Genomic DNA, 25,324 nt, shown 5'->3' with positions numbered 1-25,324 from the left:
GAAAATTGAACCAATTGGCCTTTTATGGGCATGAGCTCAGTAACCTTTAAAAATGATGAATCTTCCATTACTTCCTTTCTGGATGAGTGAGTGTGTGTGTGTGTGTGTGTGTGTGTGTGTGTATACGTGTACATACATACTGCACGCTCTTAAAAACATTTGGAAAGCTTTGACTTTTCAAATGCATATTTTGGGGCGTAAAGTGTGGAGCCTGAGTGACTCAGCCATTGGACAAAGGAGCCAGTGGCCACGCGTGTCTCTGTCCTCCGGGCAGTTCCTTCGCGTCCCCATTGAACATTCCCGGTCTCCACTTCTCACCGGGGAGCACGGCCGTGCCCGGCGGGCAGAGGCAGCGTGCTCAGCTGAAGCTGCTCGTCTCTGCAGGTACCAAGAGGCCTCTTGGTGGAAACTAGATTCTGTGGAACCATGTTCAGGCGTTCACCCTGAGAACTGCTTAGACAGACATTATTTTGCTTTTAACTCCTTTTTGCTTTGCTCTGGAAGCATTCTTGCAGAGTATGTTCTTTGTCTTTTATTTCATTTAAGGAAAGACTTGGCATCTCTAGTTCCTAGAAGAGCCTGGAAAACGTGTCTTACTAGCCTTTGCTGCTAAAGATTGAGGATCATTTTCTCTAGTGTGAACCTAGAAATAGGGCAGTCTTTAAAACAGAAATAAACAAAAACGGTCACGTTCTGAACAGTAGTGATGAGCGTTGAAGTGACTTGTTCGCTGAGCAAATACCTGCTGAGAACCACTGTGACCAGTTGCGGCTTGATGAACTTGGGTTGCAGATGCAATGAGACCCAGTCCGGTGCCCTGGACAGGCGCACTCCAGCCGGGGGGGAGGGCGGAGGCTGCCGGCCGTGAGGCTGCAGTGGCGAAGGCTGGAGAAGGGAGAGTCCGCCCGCTTGTGGGCGCCTGAAGGTTGGATCTCAGTGGGTGTATTTTAAAGGCTGGCGAATTTGATCAGGTAGGCTAGAAAACGTTAGATAAAAAACAAAAGTCGACATTTGGTAATACCGATGGTAAATGTTGTTTTGACTGAAGCTTGGGAAAGTGTTAACAGGCTCAAGCTAAAAAAAATGTCTGGGGGTTTGTACTTAGGTATGTTGCGGTGACAGCAGTCAGCAAAGGGGCCCCTTTTTTTGAAGCTTTCCCTAAGGCCAGAGAAAGTATACAAACATGCCTCAGTAGGGACGGTACGGAAAGATAGGAGTTTTGAAAATCAGAGGGAGGAGGTTTCCTAGGTAGACGATCAGGATTGGCTGTGCTTTTACAGAGATGAACCCTAAATCTGTATCGTTATTCCAAGTGTGACACTGTGCAGTGTCATGATGGAAACAGCGTCTGTGATGAGAAACACGTCTCCGAGCCCTTGACTCCACTGCGAGGTGCTCTCACTGTGGGGACAGTTGCCAGGCACAGAGATTCTGGAGCTGTGCACCCGCTCCCTTTCCCCGAGAGCAGGACCGTTTCTGTGCTGATCTCCTGTGATAATTTTCCTACCCCCTGAACTAGTGTGTGTCCAGCTTCTCTCTCTCTCTCCCCCTCCCTCCCAACCCCGCCTATTTTATAAGAATTTGAATTGATTAATAAAATAGTTACACAAAAAAAAAATAGAGCTGAAACAAAACATGAGAACCGAATGAGTTCATGACAAGAGGGAAAAGCTCAGCTTCTCATTCCTGTGTTTGTTCTTCCCAGTTTCCTTTTCAATTTAAAATTGCTGCTCTGTGTCGGCCATTGTGCTCAGAGTGGAAACACAGAGACGTATATGGCCTGGCAGTTCTGCCCTATCAGTGGAAACAGACATGTGGAAAAGTCATTATAACACGGACACAGTTGCTACACTAGAAGCGTATTTTACATTTAGAAAAAAATGAATTAGGCAAAATACAGGAATGAGAATGTAAAGTTAAAATTATGCATATATCTGAAGATTTTTAAGGTAAGAAATTCTAATAGCCCAGCCTCTGATTCCTAATAACTAGCTAGTAGTGGTTCGTAACCCACATCCTGTGTGTACGCTTTCCTCTTCCTTCCTCCCTTCCTCCTTGGAGTTATTGTATTAAGTGTCATGCAGCATTGTTTTTACAACCCCTCCTGCTAATTGCATACTTGATATGGGAAATTCCCACAGGACCATTGCTGAGTTTAAAAGAAAGAAACACGTGAACCCCAGATCACTTTTTGAAGATAGTCTCCTTGGTACCCAGTAAACTGGCAGAAGTTAGAAATTCTCCTTCTTTCCTCATTAATTTCTTCATTCAACAAATATTGTGTGTCTGAAATGTGTCAGGTTTTGTGGATACTGTGTCCTCACCCTCCTGGAACTTCAGATCTACTGGGGGAATTTTATTTTAAACAGTTACACCAGCAAACACGTAATGGCAGTTCTGGTGAGTGTTTTGAAGCCAGAGACAGAATGCTCTGAGAGAGTCTGGCAAGGAGACCTCTTTGAAGGGATGGGGGTTGTAGCACACCTCAAGGGTGAGGCCATATCAAACTTAAAACTTGAAGAGTGAGTGGGAATGAACCAGGCGAAACAGAAGGTAGGCTGCAGGGAGAACTCTTGAGAGGAAAGAAACAGCAAGTGCAAAGGGCCTGAGGCAGGGAGGACTTGCCTCCATAGAGGAATAGAGAGCCGTGAATAAAGGGGCAAATGGTGTGGGTGGAAGCCTGGAGACATAGGCAGCGGCCAAGTCCACGGGCATTTTAGGCCTCGTTACAGGTTTTGAACTCTCTCCTAAGCTCCCTGGGAAGCCTCTCCTTCCTCTCAAAAGGGTTCAAAGGCAGTTTGCTGCACGTCAGCCTGCTGTTGCTGCAGAAAAACTCATCCAGCCTCTGTTGTACTTCCTGAATCACTGGTTAAAGATGACTTCACAAGCACTGGGTTCTGAGCGTTAAAAATATAAAGTTCCTTTTGATATTCGATCTCAAGTTCTCCAACCACATCTCCCTGCTCTGCCCACGGGGCGTGGCCATTCATGTGCTTCAGGCTCGCTTGCTTTTTTTCTGCATTCTTTCTCTTTTCCACTTAGCTGTTGCCTGTCAAGGAAAATATTTTAGCATCTTATTCTGTGTTCACCTCATGCTTTCCTGGCCTCAGACTCTTCCGTTCCTGAACCAAAGCCTTTGCTGCCATTTGTCAGTAGAGTCCTGTTTCCCGTTATAAACTGAAAATTTAGGGCTCATTTTATATGGGTCAAGAAAAATCACAAATACGAGGCTTACTGCAGTGCCTTTTCTCTTAGTTTTGAGTGTCACTTTATTCTTGGTTTGCCTAATATTTCAAGGTTTGGGTCCTAGTCTTTTCCCCCAGGAATTCCATAGTGATCTCAGCCATTTCCTTGAAAGAAGTTTTTTCTCCATCTAACAAAATTATTTTCTCTTTTATGAAACACAATCTATGTTTCTTGTTTTTTTCCTCCTAGTTTTTTCCAGGATGGACTGAAAGCAGTTGAAAGCCTCAAACCTTCCATTGAAACACTTTCAACGGATCTTCACACAGTAAGTAGTTTCCCTCCCACATGAGTGTTGAAAGGGTTTTTATGCGACAAACACTTTGATTTAAATGTTGCTTCCATGTAATCTCGTGTTTGCGTGCTGTGCTACCCAGAAAGTGACAGCCCTGAAGCGCCGCGCGGAGTGTGGAGAATGGGGTTCCCACTCCGTCCTCGGTCTTGGTTGGGAGAAGGTTACATTTATGGAGAAATGCCCCGCGAACTCCACCATCTCACTGTACCTCAGCCATACTTTTCTCTGCTTTGTTTTGTTTTTAAAAGATCAAACAGGCCCAGGATGAAGAGAGAAGGCAGTTGATACAGCTTCGAGATATTTTGAAATCAGCATTACAGGTTGAACAGAAAGAGGTGAGGGGATTTAATTTTGAAAGATTGCTATTTTATGTTTTCATCCCTCAGTCTCGGGGGCTTCGGGACTGAGGAGGTGAGATCCAGGTCTCTGGGCGCTCAGTTCACTGTGGGGCTGTATCGGGCAACATGGAAACATGTAGTTTGTTCTTTAAGTTGGTTTTATAAAACCATCTTTTTAAAAATATGCTTATTTCATGGGGAAGCATTACCGTAGGCATGGCCTTAATCGCAGTATTTAAACCTCTTCTGCTCCGTCCGTTGCTGGATGAGTAGCTCTTAGGGTCTCCGTCACATAGACACTCGTTATTCATGCCGTTGGTTCTCTCCCTGGAGCTCTGTGGTTTCCCTGCCCACAGATATACATGGACTTTGCCCGTGTGGCATCAGTGGGTGACTGTGACCACCTGAATCTTCCAGCCTGGAGATTATGTTCCATAAAATGGGAGGAGCTTGATTTTCTTGGAGCTGCTTTCTGATGGGCAGAAACCTTAGTTTTCTTGCGTCATCTCTTTCATATAATCACTTCTCTGTGGGCCAGCACATTCGCAGTGATGATTTGTATTTGGGGGGGCTTGTTGGAAAACCTTTTAAAAAGTAAAATTTGAGGTAATTGCATATGTTTGCTACAGTGTGGCTATTATAATGTGAAATTTAACATAAATCCACTTCCTTGTCAATAAAGGAACATGTTTAAGTGTATAGCTAGTAGATTTTAGATCAATACCTCTATTAAACTACTTACCAGAGCATAAAGTTCCCTGTTGGCAGTTTGGCATGCTCTATTTTGTTTTAAGTTCTTGTACTATAACTGAATATTGTTGTTTTTCTCCCAAATGCATTTACCTTTTGTGACCGAAGTCTAGGAGAGTAAGTAGTTCAGTATTTTAATAAATTATAGAATTTTGCATGCTTTCTTCATGAACTTCAAAAAATAGATATTTCCTCCATGTATATACTAATAGCTAGTAGCATTTTTTATTTTTACTTTTCTTCTTTCAGTAGCTGTGGACTTTATTAAAGACTAAAGAATTTGAACGCATAAATGATAGTGAAATGGAAATTTTCCAAGTTTACAGTTTAGCCTTTGGTGTCACTCCTTTGTGAAAGTGAAGCCGCTCACCCCCTGCCCTTCCGCTGCGTTGCTGAATTCTGCCTGTCCTTCTGATGTACCTTAATCCCTCCCTCTGGAGGGCTGCCTCTGCCCCCCCGCCCCCCCCCCCCCAGTGATCTGTATCGCACATTTTGTTTGAGAGAGTTTTTTCAATGGCAACATATATCTTTGGGGGCTTGATGGCCACGTGCTCAAGTGCACAGATGCTTTTTCTCCAGCTGGACCTCGAGCAGATTGAGGCGGCCCTCCTGCCTTCTGTGCCCATCTGGCCATCACATCATAGCACCATATTGCTCATTTCATCGGTTCTTAGTAAACAGGGGTCAGCTAAGTGAGAGACTGGCCCATTGAGGTTCCATGCTGGGAATTGTGTAGTGCTGGGAATTACCCACAGCATGGTGACTTCCTCCCCGTCTAGAGAATTCAGGTCCTGACACTTGGATATTCCTAAACATGGAATATAAACAGAAAAAGAAAGAACGTGGAGTATGGAGAATATAGTGGCCTGATTGTAACCAGAAGAGGTAGCACTAATGCAGGAGCCAGGATGCCATCGAGCCCTGGAGAGCTGGTGAGAATGGTTGGAAGCAAGAAGGATCCGAGAAGGAGGATCAAACCTGTGAAGCAAAGCTCAGGTTTAAAATACAGGAGAGCGGGTGCTGGAGTTCAGTAGCCCTCTGGGCACAGAGCAAGGGCCTTGTTTGCTTTGGCTGTGCAGGGGGAGGGGGTTTGGGAAAACTGGCTGTTGTCAGAAAGCCGGTTATTTACAGCTTTGCAGAGAAGTATAACAGATTTACCAGCACAGACCAGAAGTCTTTAACGGTTTGTTGTTTTTGTGTTTTTTTGTTGACCAGCCGTTCTGCCCAGATGCACAGCGAGGTCAAATGAACCTTCTTTACTGCTCTTCTCTGGCTTTATGCCCAAAGATCGAACCCACCGATCTCCTGGCTGTGAATGTCTTGTCTTTTCTGTGTATCACATTCTGTGTTGCTTTTTGATGATGGTATTCCATAAATTGGACAGTCTGTGAACACAATTGCAAGTAATAAGCAAATATGGATAAGTTAAATTTCATCTATTTTAAAATAATTTTTATAAGTGGGGTCCCTCCAGTTACAAGAATCGAACATTTGGGCGTTATTGTTGTTTAGCTCTCATCCCTTGTTTTTGGATTCTCTTCTGTGAGGCAGAAAAATGAAGGTGTTGATGGATTTTTTTCAGTGTTATAAAAATTCTACATAATTATAGTTCATAAAAATTAGGTAACGTGCCCCAAGGAAACTGCAGTGATGGTTGGTAGGAGTTACTCTCCTAGTTCCTTCCTGTGAACCTTAAACGTCAGTCGTTTGGTCTAAGTGAAGGAAATGGCCGTCACATACAGGGGCTTTGGGCTGCTGCTCTGTCACCCGTGGCTGTACTTTGGAGAAAAGACTGTGCCGTCGCGATCCCAGCACCCCCACACCTCCAAACCACCGGCGTTCCTATCCTGTTCCTGATATTTCCGTTCCCTGTAAATAGGATGCTACACTTTGACTTTTCCATTATTTTATTTTGAAACTTTTCAGACTTACAGAGACGTTGAAAAACTATGCAGTGAACACCTATATATGCATCATATTTTAACATTTGGAGAAGACCCACTCTACAAAGTTACAGCTCTCAACACCGCTAATCTTTGCATGAGCTTCCTCACTGTGTGCCTTGCCTTCTCCCGCCTTCCCCATCCCACAAACGTCCATTTCAGCTGCGTTCTGCTGGGACAGGTCCCGCTGCGGTGCCGGAGGATTCTCTGCTATTTGTTGAGAACCCAGACGTGTGCTGTGCGGGGGAGGACTCAGGTTCTGGGGGATGGTCTTGGTAGGTCTAAGTGCTGAAACCACAGTGATTTTTCCACTTTGGCGATCTCTCTTCGTGCCAGTTTTGCCTCCCCTTTTTAAAGTGTCCCTGTCTGGTAGGATGTGGTTGAACAGTATGTGCTATCCAAGGAGCAGAGGTCCATTCCAACTCCGGCCTTTTGGTCTGGGGTTGCATATCTTATCATGCTCAAATCTGTCCTTAATCAGAACCCTCTGGCTAGGTGTCCTCTTCCCACCCCTCCTGCCAGGCTGCTGGGTAGCCTAGAACTGGCCTTGAGTGCTGACTCCATGCAAGACCTGGCACATTCGACTGCCATTTCCTCAGCAGTTACTCTAAGCAGGAGCTTCACAGACACGCACCAGAGTAGGATAGATGCGGTTCTTCCCTCTTAAAGGGCTCACGGTCTGGGGTGGGGACAGAAAAGGAGTTGAGCACAGTGTGATGAGAGCTCTACTGGAGGTCACCTCCAAGGAGGGTGTCACCCCGGTGTGGGGTGGGCAGGTGTGTGTCAGGAAGGAGGGTTTGGAGGATGATTCAGAGTTAGGAGAGGCCCAGCAGGTGAGACAGGTGGGCCAGCTTCTGACTAGGCTGTCCAGCAGCGTGTACCGTTTGAACCCTAGGTCTTCCACTTCCTGCCAGACTGACCTTGAGCAAGTTACTTGACTTCTCCATGCCTCGGTCGCTTCATCTGTAAAACAGGAGTGGCGTTGCCTACCCGAGAGTTGTTATGAGATCTAAGGGACAAGTTCTGTAAAGCACTTACACATTGTCTTGATAAACGGATACTGGTTCATTCATTCATTCCACAAATATTGGGCTCCTGATGCCGACAGTACAGGAGTGAACAAAAAAGACCCGATTCCTTCCCCCGGCCTTGGTAGTTGAACAGTGGTGGGTGGCGGTGGTGGTACCTCTGAGGGGTCCTTCTGCCCACTTGACCCTCCTCTGTTGGCTGGTCATCTGGCACCTTGTCTTCGTGACTCTGGCCCCGACCTCTGCCCCCCTCCCCACTCTGACTCGTACTCCAGTCTAGGCTGATGCCCTTGCTCCTGACCCCGGCCTGTCAGGTCCCCCCGACTGCCCCACTCCCCCGTTCCCAAGCCTTCGTCAGCACTCCCCCTGTGCTCTCCCCTGCTCTCTGTTGCCATGGTGTCTCCTGCTTGCTTCACTTCTCAGGTTTTTCCAGGCACGTGATAAGCGTGACCAATAATCAGCCCTTACAACAGCATGGCTGGGCAGATAGTATTAGCCCGCATTTACAACTTGAGTCTGAGAGGAGAAATGCATGTGCTGGAGTTTTGGGGCCAGGGTTTGAGCCCTGGTCTGTCCCACCACAAGGCTGTTCTCTGTCAGCTGTATTATGTGACTTTAATATCTTGTGTCAGAATCTTTTAAAAAGTTGCCCAGAGGGACTTCCCTGGTGGTCCAGTGGTTAAGACTTGGCACTTTCACTGCAGGGGCCCATGGTTGGGGAACTTAGATCCCTCAAGCCATGCAGTGTGGCCAAAAAAAAAAAAAAAAATCTCCCCAGAAATAATGGGGAGTGGGTGGTAAGAGATGTGAGGGCGCTGCTCTTTGACCACAGCTTAGCACTCGCTCAGCACAGCCCGCAGTCCCGTGCGCCCACACACACACACACACACGCACGCACGTCCATGGACACGCCTGGCACGCCTTGGGAAAATGGGGAGCGCTTGGGCGTCACAGCCCTCCCTTGGCAGAGAAACTTTAAGCTTCGTGAGGTGACTCCTCGGCAATCCATTCATCACGAGAATTGACCGAACACAGACTTTCTGAGAGGTGGACAGGTGAATTGAAAAAGTGTGTGTGATGTTCTAGAGCCTTAGGGAGCTCGGGGATACTTGTGATGTTATGAGTAGACGTGTGTGTGTGCGCACGCATATATGTGTATATAAAGTATGCAGTGTCACCCTTCCCCGGCCCCACGCCCCGTTCCTGAAGATTTCAGACACTGAGCCTACCCCTCATCTGGGCGGTTTCTGCTTCAGCAGGACCCAGTGGCTAACACTTCATAAGGCCACACAGAACTTAAGATCGTGGACAGTGCCGGGGATCTGAGAACTTGTCTGGATGTCAGAGGACAGAGGATTTGTGGATACTGATAGAGTTTTATGAGAGCTTTCGGAAGGTCCATAAAATGCCTGCTTAACTTATGTGCTTCAGACATGTAACAGTCTCCACGTGGAGGCTCACTCAGTCGAGTCTCAGGGTGTCCTTGGCTCTCCTGGAGAAGCACAGAGTATGCGGCAGAGTCTCCAAGAATCCAGGCAACGTGGATGCCCCGGCCAGTCGCCTGCTGTATTGTTAGATGATGGTTCTCCTCAGAAAGAGAGGCTCTTTTCCCTTGAACTATATTCCATTCAGTTGAAATCTCAGTATGTGAAAGGGCCGGCTTCATTTGTCACCCCTTCCCTTGATCAAGTGTTGTATGAAACGCTTGTATAAACAGGTGAAGAAAGGCTATTTTTGTTGGGTCACGTAGAAGTCACCTGGAAGATGCTGAAATAATTAGTTCTAAAGCAGGTTCAACTTTATGTTACACAGATTATATTCCTTACAAGTTTTAAATTTTATAGTTTCAGATTTGCTTGCATTTTAAAATTGATTCAAGAAATGCCTTGTCTAAAGAATAAAACAGTGATTTCATTCCTAACCTCTGGCATAGGGTCTGATTCTGTTGAAAAGAAGAATGTCCTTTATCCTCTTCATAAGACCTGTGAAGAGTTCTGATTAATATGCTTGACATGAACACTTTTAGCAGTGTTGTCACGTGGTTTCATCACTTATTTTGTGCAGGATTTTTTTTTCTCCCCAAATCAATAGATGTCTCTCTTGGTTGTGCAGTTTAGTCTTTTGACAGGTTTATTTTTAGTCTTTCACAGAGATTCAGATAGGTGAACAGTATTTCTCCATTTCCCCTCTGCTGCATTCATTTCCAGTGATGTTTAAAGCTGGGTTTGCTCTAAATGTCTAGTGCTAGTATATACTGCCCCTTTGAGAGAATGTAGAAACTGGGACCATCCTTATCCGATGAATGAGCTGTTTGCCCTAGTTGTTTAGAGGCATGAACTCCCTGTGGAAAAGGACATTTCTCATGTTAGGGGGTCTGCTTGTTCAGGCTCTGTTGTCAGTTCAGTAATGGAATGCTTGAGCACATTATTGATTTCTCAGATGAAGGGTTTTTTTTAAATTTTTTTGCTGAGTTATCCCATATATATTTCAGAGTTTAAAAAGTCAGTGCTAGACAGGCCATGTTTATGGATTGGAAAACTTAATATTGTTAGGTTGGCAATACTTCCCAAACTGATCTACAGATTCAGTGTGATCCCCATCAAAATAAAATCCTAGCTGCCTATTTGCAGAAATTGACAGGCTGATTTTAAAATTCACACGGAAATGCAAGGGACCCAGAATAGCCAAAGCAATCTTGCAAGAGAAGAACAAAGTTGGAGGATTCATCCTTTCTGATTTCAGAACTTTCCACAAAGCTATAATAATCAAGATAGTGTGGTACTGACATAAGGATGAGCACATAGATCAATGAAATAGAATTGAAAACGCTTACCTTTATGGTCAGTTGATTTTCAACAAAGATGTTAAGACAATTCAATGAGGAAAGAACCGTCTTTTCAATAAATGATTCTGGGGCAGTTGGGTAGCCAAAGCAAAAGAATGCATTTAGACCCCTACCTCACACCATAATAAAAAATTAATTCAAGATGGGTCAAAGACCTAAATGTAAGAGCTAAAACTATAAAACTTAGAAGAAAACATAGATGTAAATCTTCGTGACCTTAGATTAGGCAGTGACTTCTTAGATGTGACATCTAAAGTACAGACGACAAAAGAAATAGTAGATAAACTGGACTTCATCCAAATTAAAAACTTGTGTTTCAAGATTTTTTTAAAAAATGGTCAAGAATTTGGGTGGCTGGCTGTGGCTTTCGGATGAAGTCTAGGCTCTCTGACTCCAGCCCGCCTGTCCCTTCAGCCGATGGGCCCCCTTATCTTGGCTGCAGTATTTGTCCTCATGTCCCTCCCTGGAGGATGGCCACAGCCACCACTTTCCTCTGCAGGCCTCCGCGTGTGTCCCTCCCCTTATCCTCTGCTGGTTCTCACCTTCGTCTTTAAAACTCACTTCTTCCAGACGCTCCCATGGTTTTCTCCGTTTGGCTCTTCACTTCTGGAGCCGGTGTAGTCTCAGTTCGGATCATGTTGACTGCCGTGCACTGGTTCTTTCATTGTTTGGGCAGTGCCTAGGGTCCCGGGGGATGGTCAGCTGCTCGACAGTGGAGCAAGGCTGGCTCTGGATCCTTGGGCGTCCTCTGGTGAGGGCACGAGGCGCGGTGGAAGGAGCCTCAGAGCGCGAGGCGGAGCTCCCTTCCACCCTCCGCTCGGGCTCCAGCGGGCCCTGCATCTTGAGCAAGTCACTTATTTTCATCGTTTCTGTTTCTTCTGTGACGAAGTGAACTGGATCGGGGGCTCTCATAACAGATGGAGGCAGCTCTTAGTCCTGCCTGGTTGACCTGTGAACTCCTTGTTCATGTTTTGCTCCCCTTGTTTCCTTCGCCAGAATTTCCAGGGTTAGTGCTTCTGGTATCATCTGTGAAACACCAGTTGAGCACATGTTGGATCCCAGACACTGGACTTAGGCCCAGGGGATTCATTAATGGTCTTTGCCCTCAAGAAGCTGAAGGCTGGAGTTTCCCAGCGGTGGTGGACTTGACCATATTCTCAGCTGACCAGGTGGACGGTCTGCCCTCAGGCTGGAGCAGTTGGGTTTAGGGCCATGGCCCCTCTGCTGGGATTGATGGGGTCAGGAAGCAGATGTTGTTCATATGTGTTACGTAGCAGGTATTCACACACATGGTCCCACTCAAGCCTTCCTATATTTACTGTCCTTACTAGAAATTGTTTTCCTGTTTTCCCAGAAGGAAACTGAGACAGGGAGCTTAAGTAACTTGCCCAAAGTAAGAGGCAGACCATTGTTTTTGTGTTTTTTTGCTTGAAAGCCCCGCCTCTTCCAACATGTAGCGTTACTGCCTTCCTTCTCGAGGGCTACTTTTGCCACCGCAGGAGCTTCTTGCCACTGTCAGGGACTTAAGGCTCGTAAATAAGTAAAATCTCGTAATTTCCAAATGGCTCATTCTTTCAGCCAGTTTGGGGATACTGGCATTTGCCATTTCCGTCTCCAGCCTGGTAGGTGGCATTTACGAGTTCCAGGATATGAATTTTATGTCCCTTTTTTGGTGTGTTTAAGAGGAGAAATTCTCTAATTTAAAAAGAAAAAAAATTTTTAAGGGTGTAAGTGTCTCTGTGTACTGCTTTTTAAAAATTGGAATCTGGACAGGATTAAAAACCACTAACATCTTAACTGTTTTCAGGATTCACAGCTTCGCCAGAGCACAGCCTATAGTTTACACCAGCCTCAGGGAAACAAAGAGCACGGCACCGAGCGGAATGGCAACCTCTACAAGAAAAGCGATGGGTACGTAGACGGCGCTGCTAGAGTTTCAGTGTGTGTTTGTAATCTCCTGTGTCCAAAATTTCTGAACTCTTTTATTTTTTCCCCATTTATCTGTAAGGATCCGAAAAGTGTGGCAGAAAAGGAAATGTTCAGTGAAAAACGGTTTTCTGACCATATCCCATGGCACCGTAAGTAGTATCCTCTGTCATCACGGGCTCTGCTGTAGCGGGACGAGGGGATGTGGGCTGGAGGCCTGGTAAGGGGACCGAGCCCTGCGCTGCAGCACTAGGCGTGCATTTTAAACAAGGTCCCTGCTGAGAAGAGCCTGTGTGGGTGCCTCCTCGGTGTGGTGCCCCTGCCCCTGGTTGATGCTCCCCTAGCAGGGGCCCTTGCTGCCTCACAGGGTCAGGAACACCTGAGGAGCCAGGTGGTCTGTATTCAGAGGCCTGTGACTCCCAGAAACAAGCAGCAAACCGCTCCCCAGCTTTCTGTGTCTGTGGAAATTGAACATCACACTTGGAAAGAGTTCTACTTTTCCATCAAGGGAAAAGAGTTTAGGTGGTCAGGAGTCTGGGAATCAGAAATCCAAGAGAAGAGAGATTTCAGCAATTTTATCGTAGACATACTGCACCCAGCCTTCATCAGGTTCTTCTTCTACGACCCTGTGTATAATTGCCCATGCAGGAAACTGAGCCAGCATATGCTGAGCCAGTTGGAATAAAATGATTTACTTAGTCTGGCTTTTGGAGACGAGGGATTGTAACCACAGTTACAAACACGCCCCTTTTCCACGGTGGGCTTTAGGCATATCATCCCCGTACCTGGTGTGATGGGATCTGGTGAAAGCCGTGGAGGCTGGTAGATGTTTTTTAAACGTCTGAAGGCAGAGTTGGTTGCCGTTCTGCTGAGAACGAGGACGCTGGTGGTGGCCTGCCTTCCTGCACCCCAGGCGGGAGGCCTGGCCCTGACCTCAGTCCCATAGTGGAGACGAGCCTCAGCCTTCGCCTTTCTTCCCCCGTCCCCACCGGCTCCGCTGTGAACGGCAGAGCTGGGCGGGAGCGCAGACAGCCTTTTCAGGGCCCTGGACAGAGGGCGTGGCTCAGTGCGGTTCCAGAGAAACCCTGCCCTTGTCAGTATTGCGGAGCGAGGAGACAGAGTAGAACCCCGCCTGAAGGGTGGCACTGCAGCACGGACTGTAGGTACTCCACGGGCTGGGAGTGGGGTCCCTTCCTTTTCACCGGCTCTGTGTGAGGAGGAGAGAGACCGCAGAACTAGCAGATGCCACGTGTCTGGAGGGGCCTCTGGCCTGGGGGATTGAAAGTGGCTCCTGCCTGGGCAAATGAAGGTCGTTTCTCTTTTCCAAACTCCAGCCTTCACTGGCCTTCTTTACGCTCACCGCGTCCCTCATGGGGCCGTGCAGTTTGGATCCTGATGTAATTTTTTTCCATACGGATGTGTGTGTGTGTGTGACTGGGTATAAGTGCTGTAGACTAAGGAAGGCAAATTGATTTAGTCACCACTCCTGTTTAAAATGGAGAATGTTAGACTGGATGAAGGCCAGGTTCCCTTCCTGCCCTAACACCTGCGATTCTGGGATTTGCTTTCGAATTGTATTCTACTCTGTTTTGAGTCAGGTTTACTGCCTCAGTGCAGAAAATCTCATAAAACAAGACTGGGTTTCGTTTCATGCTTGTTTACAGCTCTAAAGCCAGTTGGGATATTTGCTTCATTGGCGTGTCCACTAGACCCAGGGCCTCGGCTTAAGCCAAAGAGTGGTTCTCCCCGCGATCACAGAAGTGACAGCAGGTCTGGTAATCCTTTGCTGACAGCATAAACTTTGGGTCTCGTCATTTCTGTTGCTTGAGCTTCCTCTCAGAAGACATGGAGGCTTAGTTTTCTTTAAATGTTGATGGGTTGCCCTAGTTTTTGGCAGATGGTACGGTTATAACTAGCTTTACTAGCATGCAGAGAGCTCAGCTTGTCACGCCGCTCGCATGTTGTATTAGTGCTTCGCCCTTGGGGGGATCCCTCTCTCGGGAGTCCCGCTCTCTGGATGCCGCCTCCTGCCTTTAGCTGCCTTGCGGCCCAGCGGAGTGGCAGGCGGGGGCTCCGTCCCGCTGCCTCGCCTGGGAAATGCGTGGGTCCCTGTGGCAGCCCTTTTTCTGCTGCGGGGTACCCTGCATGCTCTGGGAGGCCAGATCCCGACACCCCAGTGCTGCTGCACCGCTACAGAGCGTTCACACACTGTGATGTGAATCAACCTCCACCGAGGAAGAGAGTGGAGAGATGCCTGTTTGATTCGGTTTGGTTTGGATTTGGCTCCTTGCGTGGCTTACCTGTTCAGCCAGCATCTCCCTGAGTATGTTTGTTAATTTACCGTCAGGAAAAAAGGGACAGTTTAGGACCTGAGATGCTTGTATTCTGTATTTTAGCAGAGGGACAGTCATAGCATCTGGGATGAATTCAGTAGAAAGCCCAAGTTGGTACTCCCCGTGAGACAAGGCTAATTGTATTTTCTGGCCCTGGAAAGAAGTTATCCTTGGGACAAAATGACTCTAATTAGATATCCTCTTTGCCAAATTTGTCGCTTTCCACACCGCCAAAGGCTGGAGACTGCATTCAGCTGGAAGAAATGTCTGTTGTGTCTTACAAAATCTGAAAAAATTTTTTAAATGATCATCAGTCATGCAGAAGGAAGACTATAAACTTCCTTTTAAAAGCCTGACAAATTGGAGGAAAATGGAATGGCCTGACTAAAATGGGAGCGTCACTAATAATCCGTGTCTTCATGGCAAACAGGGCTGTAGGGTCTGTTTCCTGCTCCTTGCTGAGTTTTCTACTAAACCAGGGCTTCTCAAATCAGGCTCTCAAGGAACACTGGTATCTGATGAATTAGATAGACCTGTTCTATAGCTGAATTTCATGATGACAGCATTTTCCCCAAATTGTAGCAGGGAGGGAATTTAATGGATAGAATGTTCTCTATTTAAAATTTTTCTCCTGTGAATTTTTCTTACAGCCTTGCTGTCAGCTAATCGTTAATCTGAATGGGCCAGTAGCAAGCAATTATTAATGTAAAACTTGGAACAGCTTAAGATGGGCAGCTTCTAGGTTTTGTGGACCATTCTCACGGTTGTCCTTTTTGAATAGTAGCCACATTTATACCTTTATCATTATTCCTACTTCACATATAGGCACTGGATATTTTTCCATATTTTGTGGTGCATACACTGTGAAGTAAGAAATCTGTCTTTGAGGGTAGTTGTGTCTCAGTAAGAACGAACAACTTTCCTAGTAGCACAGGGAAAACGGAAGAAGGCAGGTTGAGGGGGCAGGGGGAGTACTCACTCCAGTGTGGTTCTTTGCAGCACTTGAGATACTTAGAGGTAATCCTGGGAAGTGGCTCTGCTTCCCAGGAAGCCATGGCAAGGGCAGGAGAGAGTGGCCGTGAAGGGCTTGGGCTCTGGGGCCGTGCTGCCTTGTTTGAACGTTGGCATTACTGCTCCCAAGCTGTATAAGCTGCATCAAATTATTTAGTCTGTCGGGGACAGTATCTTCATCTATAAATGTGGAGTAGTTCCTGCCTCAGAGCGCAGCTGGGAAAATTAAATGAGTTAATTCATTAAAAATGCTTACAACAGCACCTGCCTCAGGTAAGCACAGAATAGGATAATAACAATAGCAGCAGCAGCAACTGAGTGAAGGTAGCTATTATTATTCAAAATCATCTTCTTGTCCATGGAAGTTTTCTGTATTTACCAAAGCGCATCACCCCCTTTACTGCTCCTGCTTCTAAGCCTCAGTGGACACCAGCATTTGGAAGTAGTCCAGGAACATCACCTAAATGCACCTGTGTAGTTGTGTGACCATATGAGGTAATGGAATAGGCACATACTTTTTTATGGGCTGAACACCTTGGTAGAGTGCTTGGTTGCATTCGTGCCGTGGTCTCCTACTGTAGAAACATATCATCTGGTGTACTGGTTCCTGGACGAGCCAGTTCATTCTATTAATAAAGATCAAAAATAGGATTGATGGTACTTCTACTTGGAATTGTCCAGGTTTGCAAGATCAGGCAGAGCTTGGTGTCTTTGAATACTGATTTCTGATGACCCAAGGGCGTCTGTCAGGCATCGGCAGACTGCAGAACGTGCAGTGATTTCCACGTAAGAGATGTCAGCACAGCCGTGAACCAGGAGAGTCTGGTCCAACCCTGTCTGTCCAGCTTCTGCTTGTCCCAGATTGCTGTCCTCAAACCCAGCTGTTCACGCTGCAAGGGTCAGTCCTGTTGTAACAGAGGCCACGCTGCCTCACCCCTGACTCTGAGCTCAGTGGAGAGGGGTCTATAAATGCAGGTCCGCCCAGATGTAGACGCATGTGAGTGTGTTATCTCGATTAATCCCAAATCCAAGCTTTTACAATTTCTTGACATGGCTGGTGGCCACGGGAAGGGGTAAACAAGAACAACTGAACTCTAAGACATTTTATCTGGTCTTTCCTTTAGCAGCTTGGTGGGTGGGTAAGATAAGCCTTTCATATTTGAATATTTCTCCAAGATTTCTGAGAGGCGTTTCGCCATTCAGAATTCTTTTTTTTTCTGAAATTATCTTATCTTCTGCCCTTTGCTTTTTTGGACTAGTTATGATAGTTTCTGAAATGGTAATGAAATAGTCATTTTTGACGCATCTCTGACAAAAATGTATTGTAATCTCTTGTTACCATTGTGTGTGGAGGGCGGAAGGTGGGTGGACACGTATGTGAACGAGGTGGGTTTTGTTGAAATTTAAGCGACAGATGGCTGGCATTAAGGATTATGAATCTGTCATCTGTCATTATATATATATATATATTTATATTTATAATTTCTCTGTCACTTTTGTGCTGTGAGGTTACTTTCCCTGCAAGTGAGTGTCTATACTCAGGAAAACACTTTTAAGATCACCAGAAATTGATCTGGATGCCCATGTTCCCAGCTGTCTCTGAGCTTTAGCCGGGGAGCATTTTGATCTCGGGGAGCCCACTGCCCTTGACCTCAGAGCTGGGCTGGCATCACTTGTACCCCTGTCTGGGGGGGTGTGTGGGCCCCCAGTGTCCCTTGCAGGGAGGGGCAGCTGCCCCCTGGGAGCTGAGGTCCAGGGACACCCTGTCATGTGCCTCTGTCATGCCTTCCACGTAAAAGCCTGCCTTCTGATAGCTGTCTGTGCAAGCCAGTGAGAACCTGTTCTTGCTATATTTTAATGAGGAATGATACTGTGGTTTCCCATTCCCTTCCACCCATCTCTGTTTTTTGTCTTTCAACAGGCAAACCGGCCTCCTGCGAAGCTTAACCTATTAACCTGCCAAGTGAAAACCAACCCTGAGGAGAAGAAGTGTTTTGACCTAATTTCACGTAAGTTTATTTCTCAGACGCTGTGCTGCAGAGAAATTATTTTACACTTTCGTCTAGGGCATCAACCCCATTTCAGACAGTGCATTAATTTAAAGAATTGGTTTTCAAAGAGAAAGCCCTTCATCTCAGGTGACTGCGTGGTTTTTATTTCCGCTGGTGATGGTCTGCTTGCCGGTCTCGGTTCAGGGCTTGAATCTGTGGACGGCCTTGCTCCACTCGCGGGATCTGTAAACCTGGGCACGTCCTCTCAGCTTCCCAAGACTCGGGTTTCCTATTCGTAAACAAGGAGATTATACTAGATCAGCCCTCAAGCCTAAAAATCCCTTCACTTCACTATAAAAAAGGGCAGTTCTGTCATCAGAGCTCCCCTAACTTGGGCGCTGTTCGAACTGCTGCACCGCTGATGTGATGAGGTCCCCGGCATAGCTCTTGAAACTTTCAGGTTGAAATCTGCTTGTCTTCCCACCCCAGAATTAGTGTTTCTGCTCCTGTGCTGCTCGTCTTTGTGGCAGACCCAGAAGAACCGCCACAGAACCATCCATTGTGGCAAGTGGCCTCTCAGCATCGCCTAAGGAAGAGGGAAAGGGCAAGCGATATCTTAAAGAAATATGATGGCCTTTTGGTCTTCGCAGTTTTCGGTGGCAGAGTTACAGTTTCGGGGAAGGAAAGGGCCAGCTCCCCTTTCAAAAGGCAGTCACTGGGGATTTGGGCACAAGAGTTATATTTATAGAGGAAAACTCCAGACCGTGCCTTTTGGGAAGATGAGTGCTGTCTTATTTGCCTCAGTATCCCGAGCATGAGGTGGCTGCTTTTTAAGATGTGTGTTGGGTTGTATTATCGAGGGTAGGAAGTTACTATGTAATTTAATGCTCACAGCAAACTTAGAGGAAATGATTACCGGCTCCTCTGTGCTCGGGGAGGAGACGGAGGCCCGGGCTCATGTCCTGTTCTCATGCGCCTGGTCCAGCGGCCCGGGCTGGTGTCCTGTTCTCATGCACCTGGTCCAGAGGCCCGGGCCGGTGTCCCGTTCTAATGCACCTGGTCCAGCGGCCCGGGCTGGTGTCCTGTTCTCATGCACCTGGTCCAGAGGCCCGGGCCGGTGTCCTGTTCTAATGCACCTGGTCCAGCGGCCCGGGCCGGTGTCCCGTTCTAATGCACCTGGTCCAGCGGCCCGGGCTGGTGTCCTGTTCTCATGCACCTGGTCCAGAGGCCCGGGCCGGTGTCCTGTTCTAATGCACCTGGTCCGGCGGCCCGGGCCGGTGTCCTGTTCTCATGCGCCCGGTGCAGAGCTGCAGGAGCACGTTGAGCAGTGCGGTGTGTGGTTTGGGTGCTGTTTGTTCTGATCTTCAGCTTCTAGACCGATTTGCAGAATGAAAATTGACTCTCCAGCTTCCAATCCTGTGTCCCTGCTCAGTGTAGTCAGGCCCGCAGATTCATTTACCCTCCTCACTCGCAGGTCCTTCACTCACTTAGGATGGTGTGGAATGTGGAGGATTGACCGTGGTTTAAAATGTGCCCCTGGAGGGCAATAAAAAGTGACAGTTAAAGGGAGACAGCTTGGGGGTCGTACCTGACGTCAGCCAGTGTCTAGGGGACACTTGGAGGGCTGCAGCCTTTCATTTTCTGAAGCAGTAACTCATGAGAAGTGGCGCATTCCCCTCCAGTAGCTGATCGGCGGTTAGTCACGGAGTGTGAGTTATGCACACGGGGAGGGGGGCCCACATGCCCTCGCTTGCCCCGGTCGCTCCAGCACCCCTATGGGGCCCCCATCAGAGACCACGTGTGCAGAAGCATTTCTTTCAGGCGTGTAGATGACTCCGAAGCCTCCCAGCATACACATTTGAACAGCTGGCCAGGCCCCGAGGAGGATCGGTAGGTGTGAGCGTGCCTTGCTGCTACAGGCGTGAGTTACTGCGGGCATCTGGTTCTGTGCTTGCGCTCTGGCCACCTGACATTTGCAAGATTCCATCAGTGTCTTTGCTCTGGTGCCTGACATGATACATACCTTCGGTCAAGAGCTTCCAGCCTCCGGCACCCGGAAGGGCTTACCGAGTCTAGTCCTAGGCGCTGCGGTGAACTTGCCAGAGTCCACTGTCGTCTTTGAAAAATGCTCTCATCTCTTCTTGCCACTGTCTTCCAGTGGGTAGAATGGATCCCGGTCTTACACACTTGTCATCCTCAGCTAGTTTTCAAGAGGTGATGCTGCCCTGGGGGGGGGTGTAGTGGCAGTGCTTTGTTGCAGCGCTACGTGGGTTTGGGTCGTTACAGAGAAACGTCGAAACTGGTCAGGATCCCCACCCCCCCACCCCCCCAGGAACCATCAAGGGAGACACTGCAGAGCGAGAAAACCGTGACCTGAGAGGTGGGGGCCTGGCTTCAGGTCTGACTGTACATGCTGACCGGGCTGCTGGGACACACGCGTATCCCCGAGACACCTTTGTGCTCGTGAAACATCTGGGTGGCTGGAGAAATAAAAGTCAAGCTGTAGATGGGCAGCGAGGATGCTGTTTCAGGTGCGAGTCTACCAGGCCCCGAGGAGCCGCCCCTTCCTCCTGTCCCTCAACCTGCAAAGCCAGCTTGGAATCACCCGGAGAGCCCGGGAGGAACAGACTGACCGCTGGCTTCAGCTGTTTCCCTGCAGAATCCTCCTTTACCCATCTTTCCCCCAGACAGGGACTCCCCGCCCAGATCAAGCCGTCGGTGGGCCTGGCTTCTCAAGGAGGACGTCCCTGTGGCAAGGCCAGCCCTTCTGGAGCTTGTGCAGTCCTCTTGCCCTCAGATTGACCCCACTGTTTACAAATTCAAGTCCTGAGCCATTATCCTCAGATCATGCAGTCATGCCAGGCTGGGGTGGGAGGTGTAGGAGAAGGTGCACGTGATCTAGGTCAGTCCCCTGAGTGGGGTGGACCCACAGGGTGCCTCTCCAGGTCCATGTGGAGGGTTCGTGGCCCGCTGAGCCCGAGCCTGGGGCAGAGAAGCAGCCCTTCCCAGGGTACCTCACAGCAGGGCTCTGGAAACTTCCTCTTTTCTCCTCCCTCTAGTTGAATCTGCTAGAAACTGTTCTTGGTGTAAAGGCATCTTGAAAGAGTATCCATACAAGGGAATTTTTTTTTTTTTTTTAATACAGCAGGTTCTTTTTTTTTTTTTTTAATTTATTTATTTTTGGCTGCGTTGGGTCTTCGTTTCTGTGTGAGGGCTTTCTCTAGTTGCGGCAAGCGGGGGCCAGTCTTCATCGCGGTGCGCGGGCCTCTCACTATCGCGGCCTCTCTTGTTGCGGAGCACAGGCTCCAGACGCGCAGTCTCAGTAGTTGTGGCTCACGGGCCTAGTCGCTCCGCGGCATGTGGGATCTTCCCAGACCAGGGCTCGAACCCGTGTCCCCTGCATTGGCAGGCAGATTCTCAACCACTGCGCCACCAGGGAAACCCCCAGGTTCTTATTAGTTATCTATTTTATACACATCAGTGTCTACATGTCAATCCCAGTCTCCCAGTTCATCCCACCACCACCACCCCCCGCCACTCTCCCCCCTTGGTGTCCATAGGTTTGTTCTCTACATCTGTGTCTCTGTTTCTGCCTTGCAAACCGGTTCATCTGTACCATTTTTCTAGATTCCACATATATGCGTTAATATACGATACTTGTTTTTCTCTTTCTGACTTACTTCACTCTGTATGACAGTTTCTGCGTCCATCCACGTCTCTACAAATGACCCTAATTCGTTTCTTTTTATGGCTGAGTAATATTGCATTGTATATATGTACCACACCTTCTTTATCCATTCGTCTGTCGACGGGCATTTAGGTTGCTTCTGTGACCTGGCTGTTGTAAATAGTGCTGCAATGAACATTGGGGTGCATGTGTCTTTTTGAATTATGGTTTTCTCTGGGTATATGCCCAGTAGTGGGGTTGCTGGGTCGTATGGTAGTTCTATTTTTAGTTTTTTAAGGAACCTCCATACTGTTCTCCATAGTGGCTGTATCAGTTTACATTCCCACCAACAGTGCAAGAGGGTTCCATACAAGGGAATTCTTATTTGGAAATTTTCACAGAGAATTTCCCCTGCTTCTCCACCATTCACGTGTTAAAATGAAGAATTGGCCACAGAAATGGGTTGTTCCCCCATCTCCTTGATTTTCCTGCGGCATCTGTGCCTGGTCTGACCATGAAGTGGCTCAGGGAAAACTTGGAAGGTTTTAGGCCTGATGTCAGACCCGGTCCTCTGGTGTAACCTGTCATGGTCATGGCTTCCCGAGGACTCTGAGATCCACTTAGAGTGGATGTGGACCTGCCCGCTCCGGCCCTCCCGCAGGTAAGGCTCCGCACACCAGATAGAGCGGGGGCAGGGAAAGCGGCCTCCCTTCCCAGCACCCGACCGCTAACATTTGAATCACAGGATTAAGTTTATTTTTCTGAACTAGACGCGGGTCTCTTTTTTTTTTTAAGTATTTATTTTATTTTTGGCTCTGCCGGGTCCTAGTTGCGGCATGCGGGATCTTTCGTTGTGGCATGTGGGCTACTCTGGTTGCTCACAGGCTCCAGAGGGCATGGGCTCAGTAGTTGCTGCGCGCTGGCCTAGTTGCCCCGAGGCATGTGGGAATCTTAGTTCCTGGACCGGGGATGGAACCCGCGTCCCCTGCATTGGAAGGCAGATTCTTAACCACTGGACCACCAGGGAAGCCCCTTGGCACAGTTCTCTTAAACCCTGTTCCTTTCCTCAGTAACAGGCTGGGGATAGAGGGTGCGGGGTGTCCCCTCCGTGTCAGGAAAAAAGGAAGGAAGAGGATCAGAGCCGGGGTCAAAACCTGACCCCTCGGCCACGGGGTGCGCTTGTTCCTGCCTCTTAACCTCTCTGGGCCTCAGCCTCCTCCCAGTCAGCTCACCAAGAATTAACCTAAGAACTAAAGTGCTTTCAGGAGTGTAAAGACCACAATGTTCACTCAATTTGAGGGGCACGATGTTTACTGGGAACCCCAAGGACAGTCCCTGCCTGTCACTGCTCTGCCATCTGCAGAAGTTGGATCTCCTCCCATTTTTTTTTTTCTTTTTTGTTTTTTAAATTTAATTTTCTTTTTTACTTCGTTTTTGGACTGATTGTAGGCAAAGAATTTCTGTATATCCCTTACCCAGCTGCCCCCTAATACTGACAGCATAGTACAGGTTGTCAATTACTATTTACTATATAATATCAGCCATATCTGCAACTGTCAAAACCAGGAAATTTACATTGGTGTGATACTGTTAACTAAGAATCTTATTCAGATTTTACCCTTTTTTCCACTAGTGTCCTCTTTCTGTTCCAGGATTCTCTCCAGGATTCCACATTGCTGCTGTTATTTCACCCTAGTCACCTACAGTCTATATCAGTTCTGTATCTTTCCTTGTCTTTCATTACTTTGATACTTTGAAAATTATTGGTCAGTTTTTTGGTCATATGTCCCTCAGTTTGGGTTTCTCTGATGCTTTCCCACGACTGGACTGAGGCTATACACTTTGGGCTAAGAAAGCCAGAAATCTTGTAAGATACTCACTTTAGATAAGGCTTTTACTATTCAAAGGGCCATAACAATTGGGGGCCAACTCTGTAGCAAGTTAAAAAAAAAAAAAGCTTTTGAAAGGATAGTGATGGTTTTCATTGAAGAGCTTCGGTTTTTGGAAGTTGCTTCTCTTTAGACTGGAATAGAGGAACAGAGCTGGCTCGATAATTTGCATGAGAAAGCCACAGTTCCCAGGCGAGGGCTTGTAAAGGGCAGGGAGGAGTGCTGGGTTGTATACAAATCATTGACTTCTAGCAGAGTTTAGACTCTTCTGAGGTTAATTACAAACCACTTTCTTTTGGAATTGTGTATGGATTACTGTCCGGGCTCACAATTGATGAAACCCCTCTTGCCGTGCAGATGACAGGACATACCACTTTCAAGCAGAGGACGAACAGGAATGTCAAATGTAAGTTGTTTGGGGGTGGGACCTTGGAAGGGCAGTTGTCCTCGGGATTTAACACAGCGTCACTGTTATTTTTCTAGATGGATGTCTGTGCTGCAAAACAGCAAAGAAGAAGCTCTAAACAATGCATTTAAGGGAGATGACAATACGGGAGAAAATAACATAGTCCAAGAACTGACAAAGGAGATCATCTCCGAGGTCCAGAGGATGACAGGCAATGACGTGTGTTGCGACTGCGGGGCGCCAGGTGACCCAGCCACCCCCTCCCAGCTCTAGGACGTTTAAATCCTGTTCCGATTCACAGAAGCCAGTCACTGATTTTCCCTTTCATTTCAAACGCCAAGCTCAGCGCAGCCCAGCCTGAGCTCACGCTGTCGCACAGATGCTTACTGAACTGTGCGCAGACTAAGTGGGGGAAAGGGTGGGAAGATGCCTGCCTCCGGGCCCTCAGAGCAGGCCTGCGGGGAGAGGGCCCCACAGAGCTGAAACGGTTTAAATGCTTTTTGAGAAATGAAAACAGAAGCACACAGCGAGGGTGGAACCGGGGTCATCCGGTCATTGTATTGGCTCCAGGCTGCGGCTTTTTCCGGGATTCAATCCATCCTCCCTTTGTACCGCTCTGTAGAACTTCTGCAGTAACTTTAAGCTGCTGTGTAGTCTGTGACCCTGGAAGAGCCGCTTACTTTGTTCGATGTCAGTTTCCCCTTTTGGAAGATGAAGGGACCAGTGGCGATTGTCTGTGAGCCCCGGCCAGCTGCCACATTGCGTGAAATGAGGTGTTTATTTCTGTGTTTCGATAAGGCCTCCTGGGGTTTCATGTTCAATGGACATAAACTATGGTAGATTTTAACAACCAGTATTTTAAGCGTTTAATGAGCTGGCTTATTCCTGTAGCTCAGATGGGCCGGTGTTAGGGGAGCTGTGGAGGAGCGTTCCCTGAACCTCGTGGAATGAGAGACGCTGTGGCCTGCTTAGGGTGGCCGTGTGCCTTTTCGTTCCCCTCGTTCTGTGACAACTTCCATCTTTAAAAAGGCGCTTCGAAAATAGAGTGGACAGTTGAGAGGTGCCGTGGGTTCCTGTTACCCTGGAGGCTGTATTTGGGGGTAATTTGAGGAATTACCTCATGGGGTCTCGGACCGTTAAAAACATACCTTTGGCAGGAGACGCTGCAGGGAGTGAAGGTAGCGAATTGTGCTTTTTCTTAGACGAGGACAGTGTAGTACTTGGACTTCTAAAACACTCTTATAAGGAATCAAAGCTATGACATTTTTGTTTTAAAATGCTGAAAGACAGTCTGAGTGATATAAAGCCGTCTAAATGTACACTCATACCCACCAAAAGCATGACACAGTCGATTCGGTAGGATAGGTCTAGTGAAGTGAAAACACCAGTGCCCAGGAGTATTTCCGAACTCGGATAAAATGTTTATAATTGGAACATTTGAAAAATAACTTTGCAATCAACTAGTGACCAAGGTTGCAATATTTGCCTCCTATGAGTTTCTGAGGGCAACAAGCATTTCTAAAGAGAATTGTGCTTCTGGGCTGTGATCATGTGCTCAAGAATGTTTTATTTTGAATTCCGTGTTTTCAGTAAATTCAGCATTCATCCGTCAAGCATTTCTTGAGTGCCTACTCTGGCACACGGCTAGGAGGCTTCGCT

The 25,324-nt window shown here is 47.6% G+C and overlaps 1 protein-coding gene across 8 annotated transcripts in view; it reads left to right on the top strand.

The window, feature by feature from the left end:
- ASAP2 (ArfGAP with SH3 domain, ankyrin repeat and PH domain 2) overlaps positions 1-25,324 on the top strand; it is a 161,237-nt gene that overhangs the window by 102,210 nt on the left and 33,703 nt on the right. For all 8 annotated transcript variants that reach the window (XM_057558091.1, XM_057558090.1, XM_057558088.1 and 5 more), the window contains 7 exons: positions 3,436-3,511; positions 3,787-3,873; positions 12,250-12,353; positions 12,451-12,520; positions 17,634-17,721; positions 23,617-23,665; positions 23,743-23,909. In XM_057558091.1, the coding sequence (XP_057414074.1) occupies positions 3,436-3,511; positions 3,787-3,873; positions 12,250-12,353; positions 12,451-12,520; positions 17,634-17,721; positions 23,617-23,665; positions 23,743-23,909 (641 nt within the window). The remainder of the gene's footprint in view (positions 1-3,435; positions 3,512-3,786; positions 3,874-12,249; positions 12,354-12,450; positions 12,521-17,633; positions 17,722-23,616; positions 23,666-23,742; positions 23,910-25,324) is intronic.

The sequence above is a fragment of the Balaenoptera acutorostrata genome, chromosome 12 (assembly GCF_949987535.1).
Source record: "Balaenoptera acutorostrata chromosome 12, mBalAcu1.1, whole genome shotgun sequence".
Classification (NCBI taxonomy): domain Eukaryota; kingdom Metazoa; phylum Chordata; class Mammalia; order Artiodactyla; family Balaenopteridae; genus Balaenoptera; species Balaenoptera acutorostrata.
This window is presented reverse-complemented; position numbering and strand designations above follow the sequence as displayed.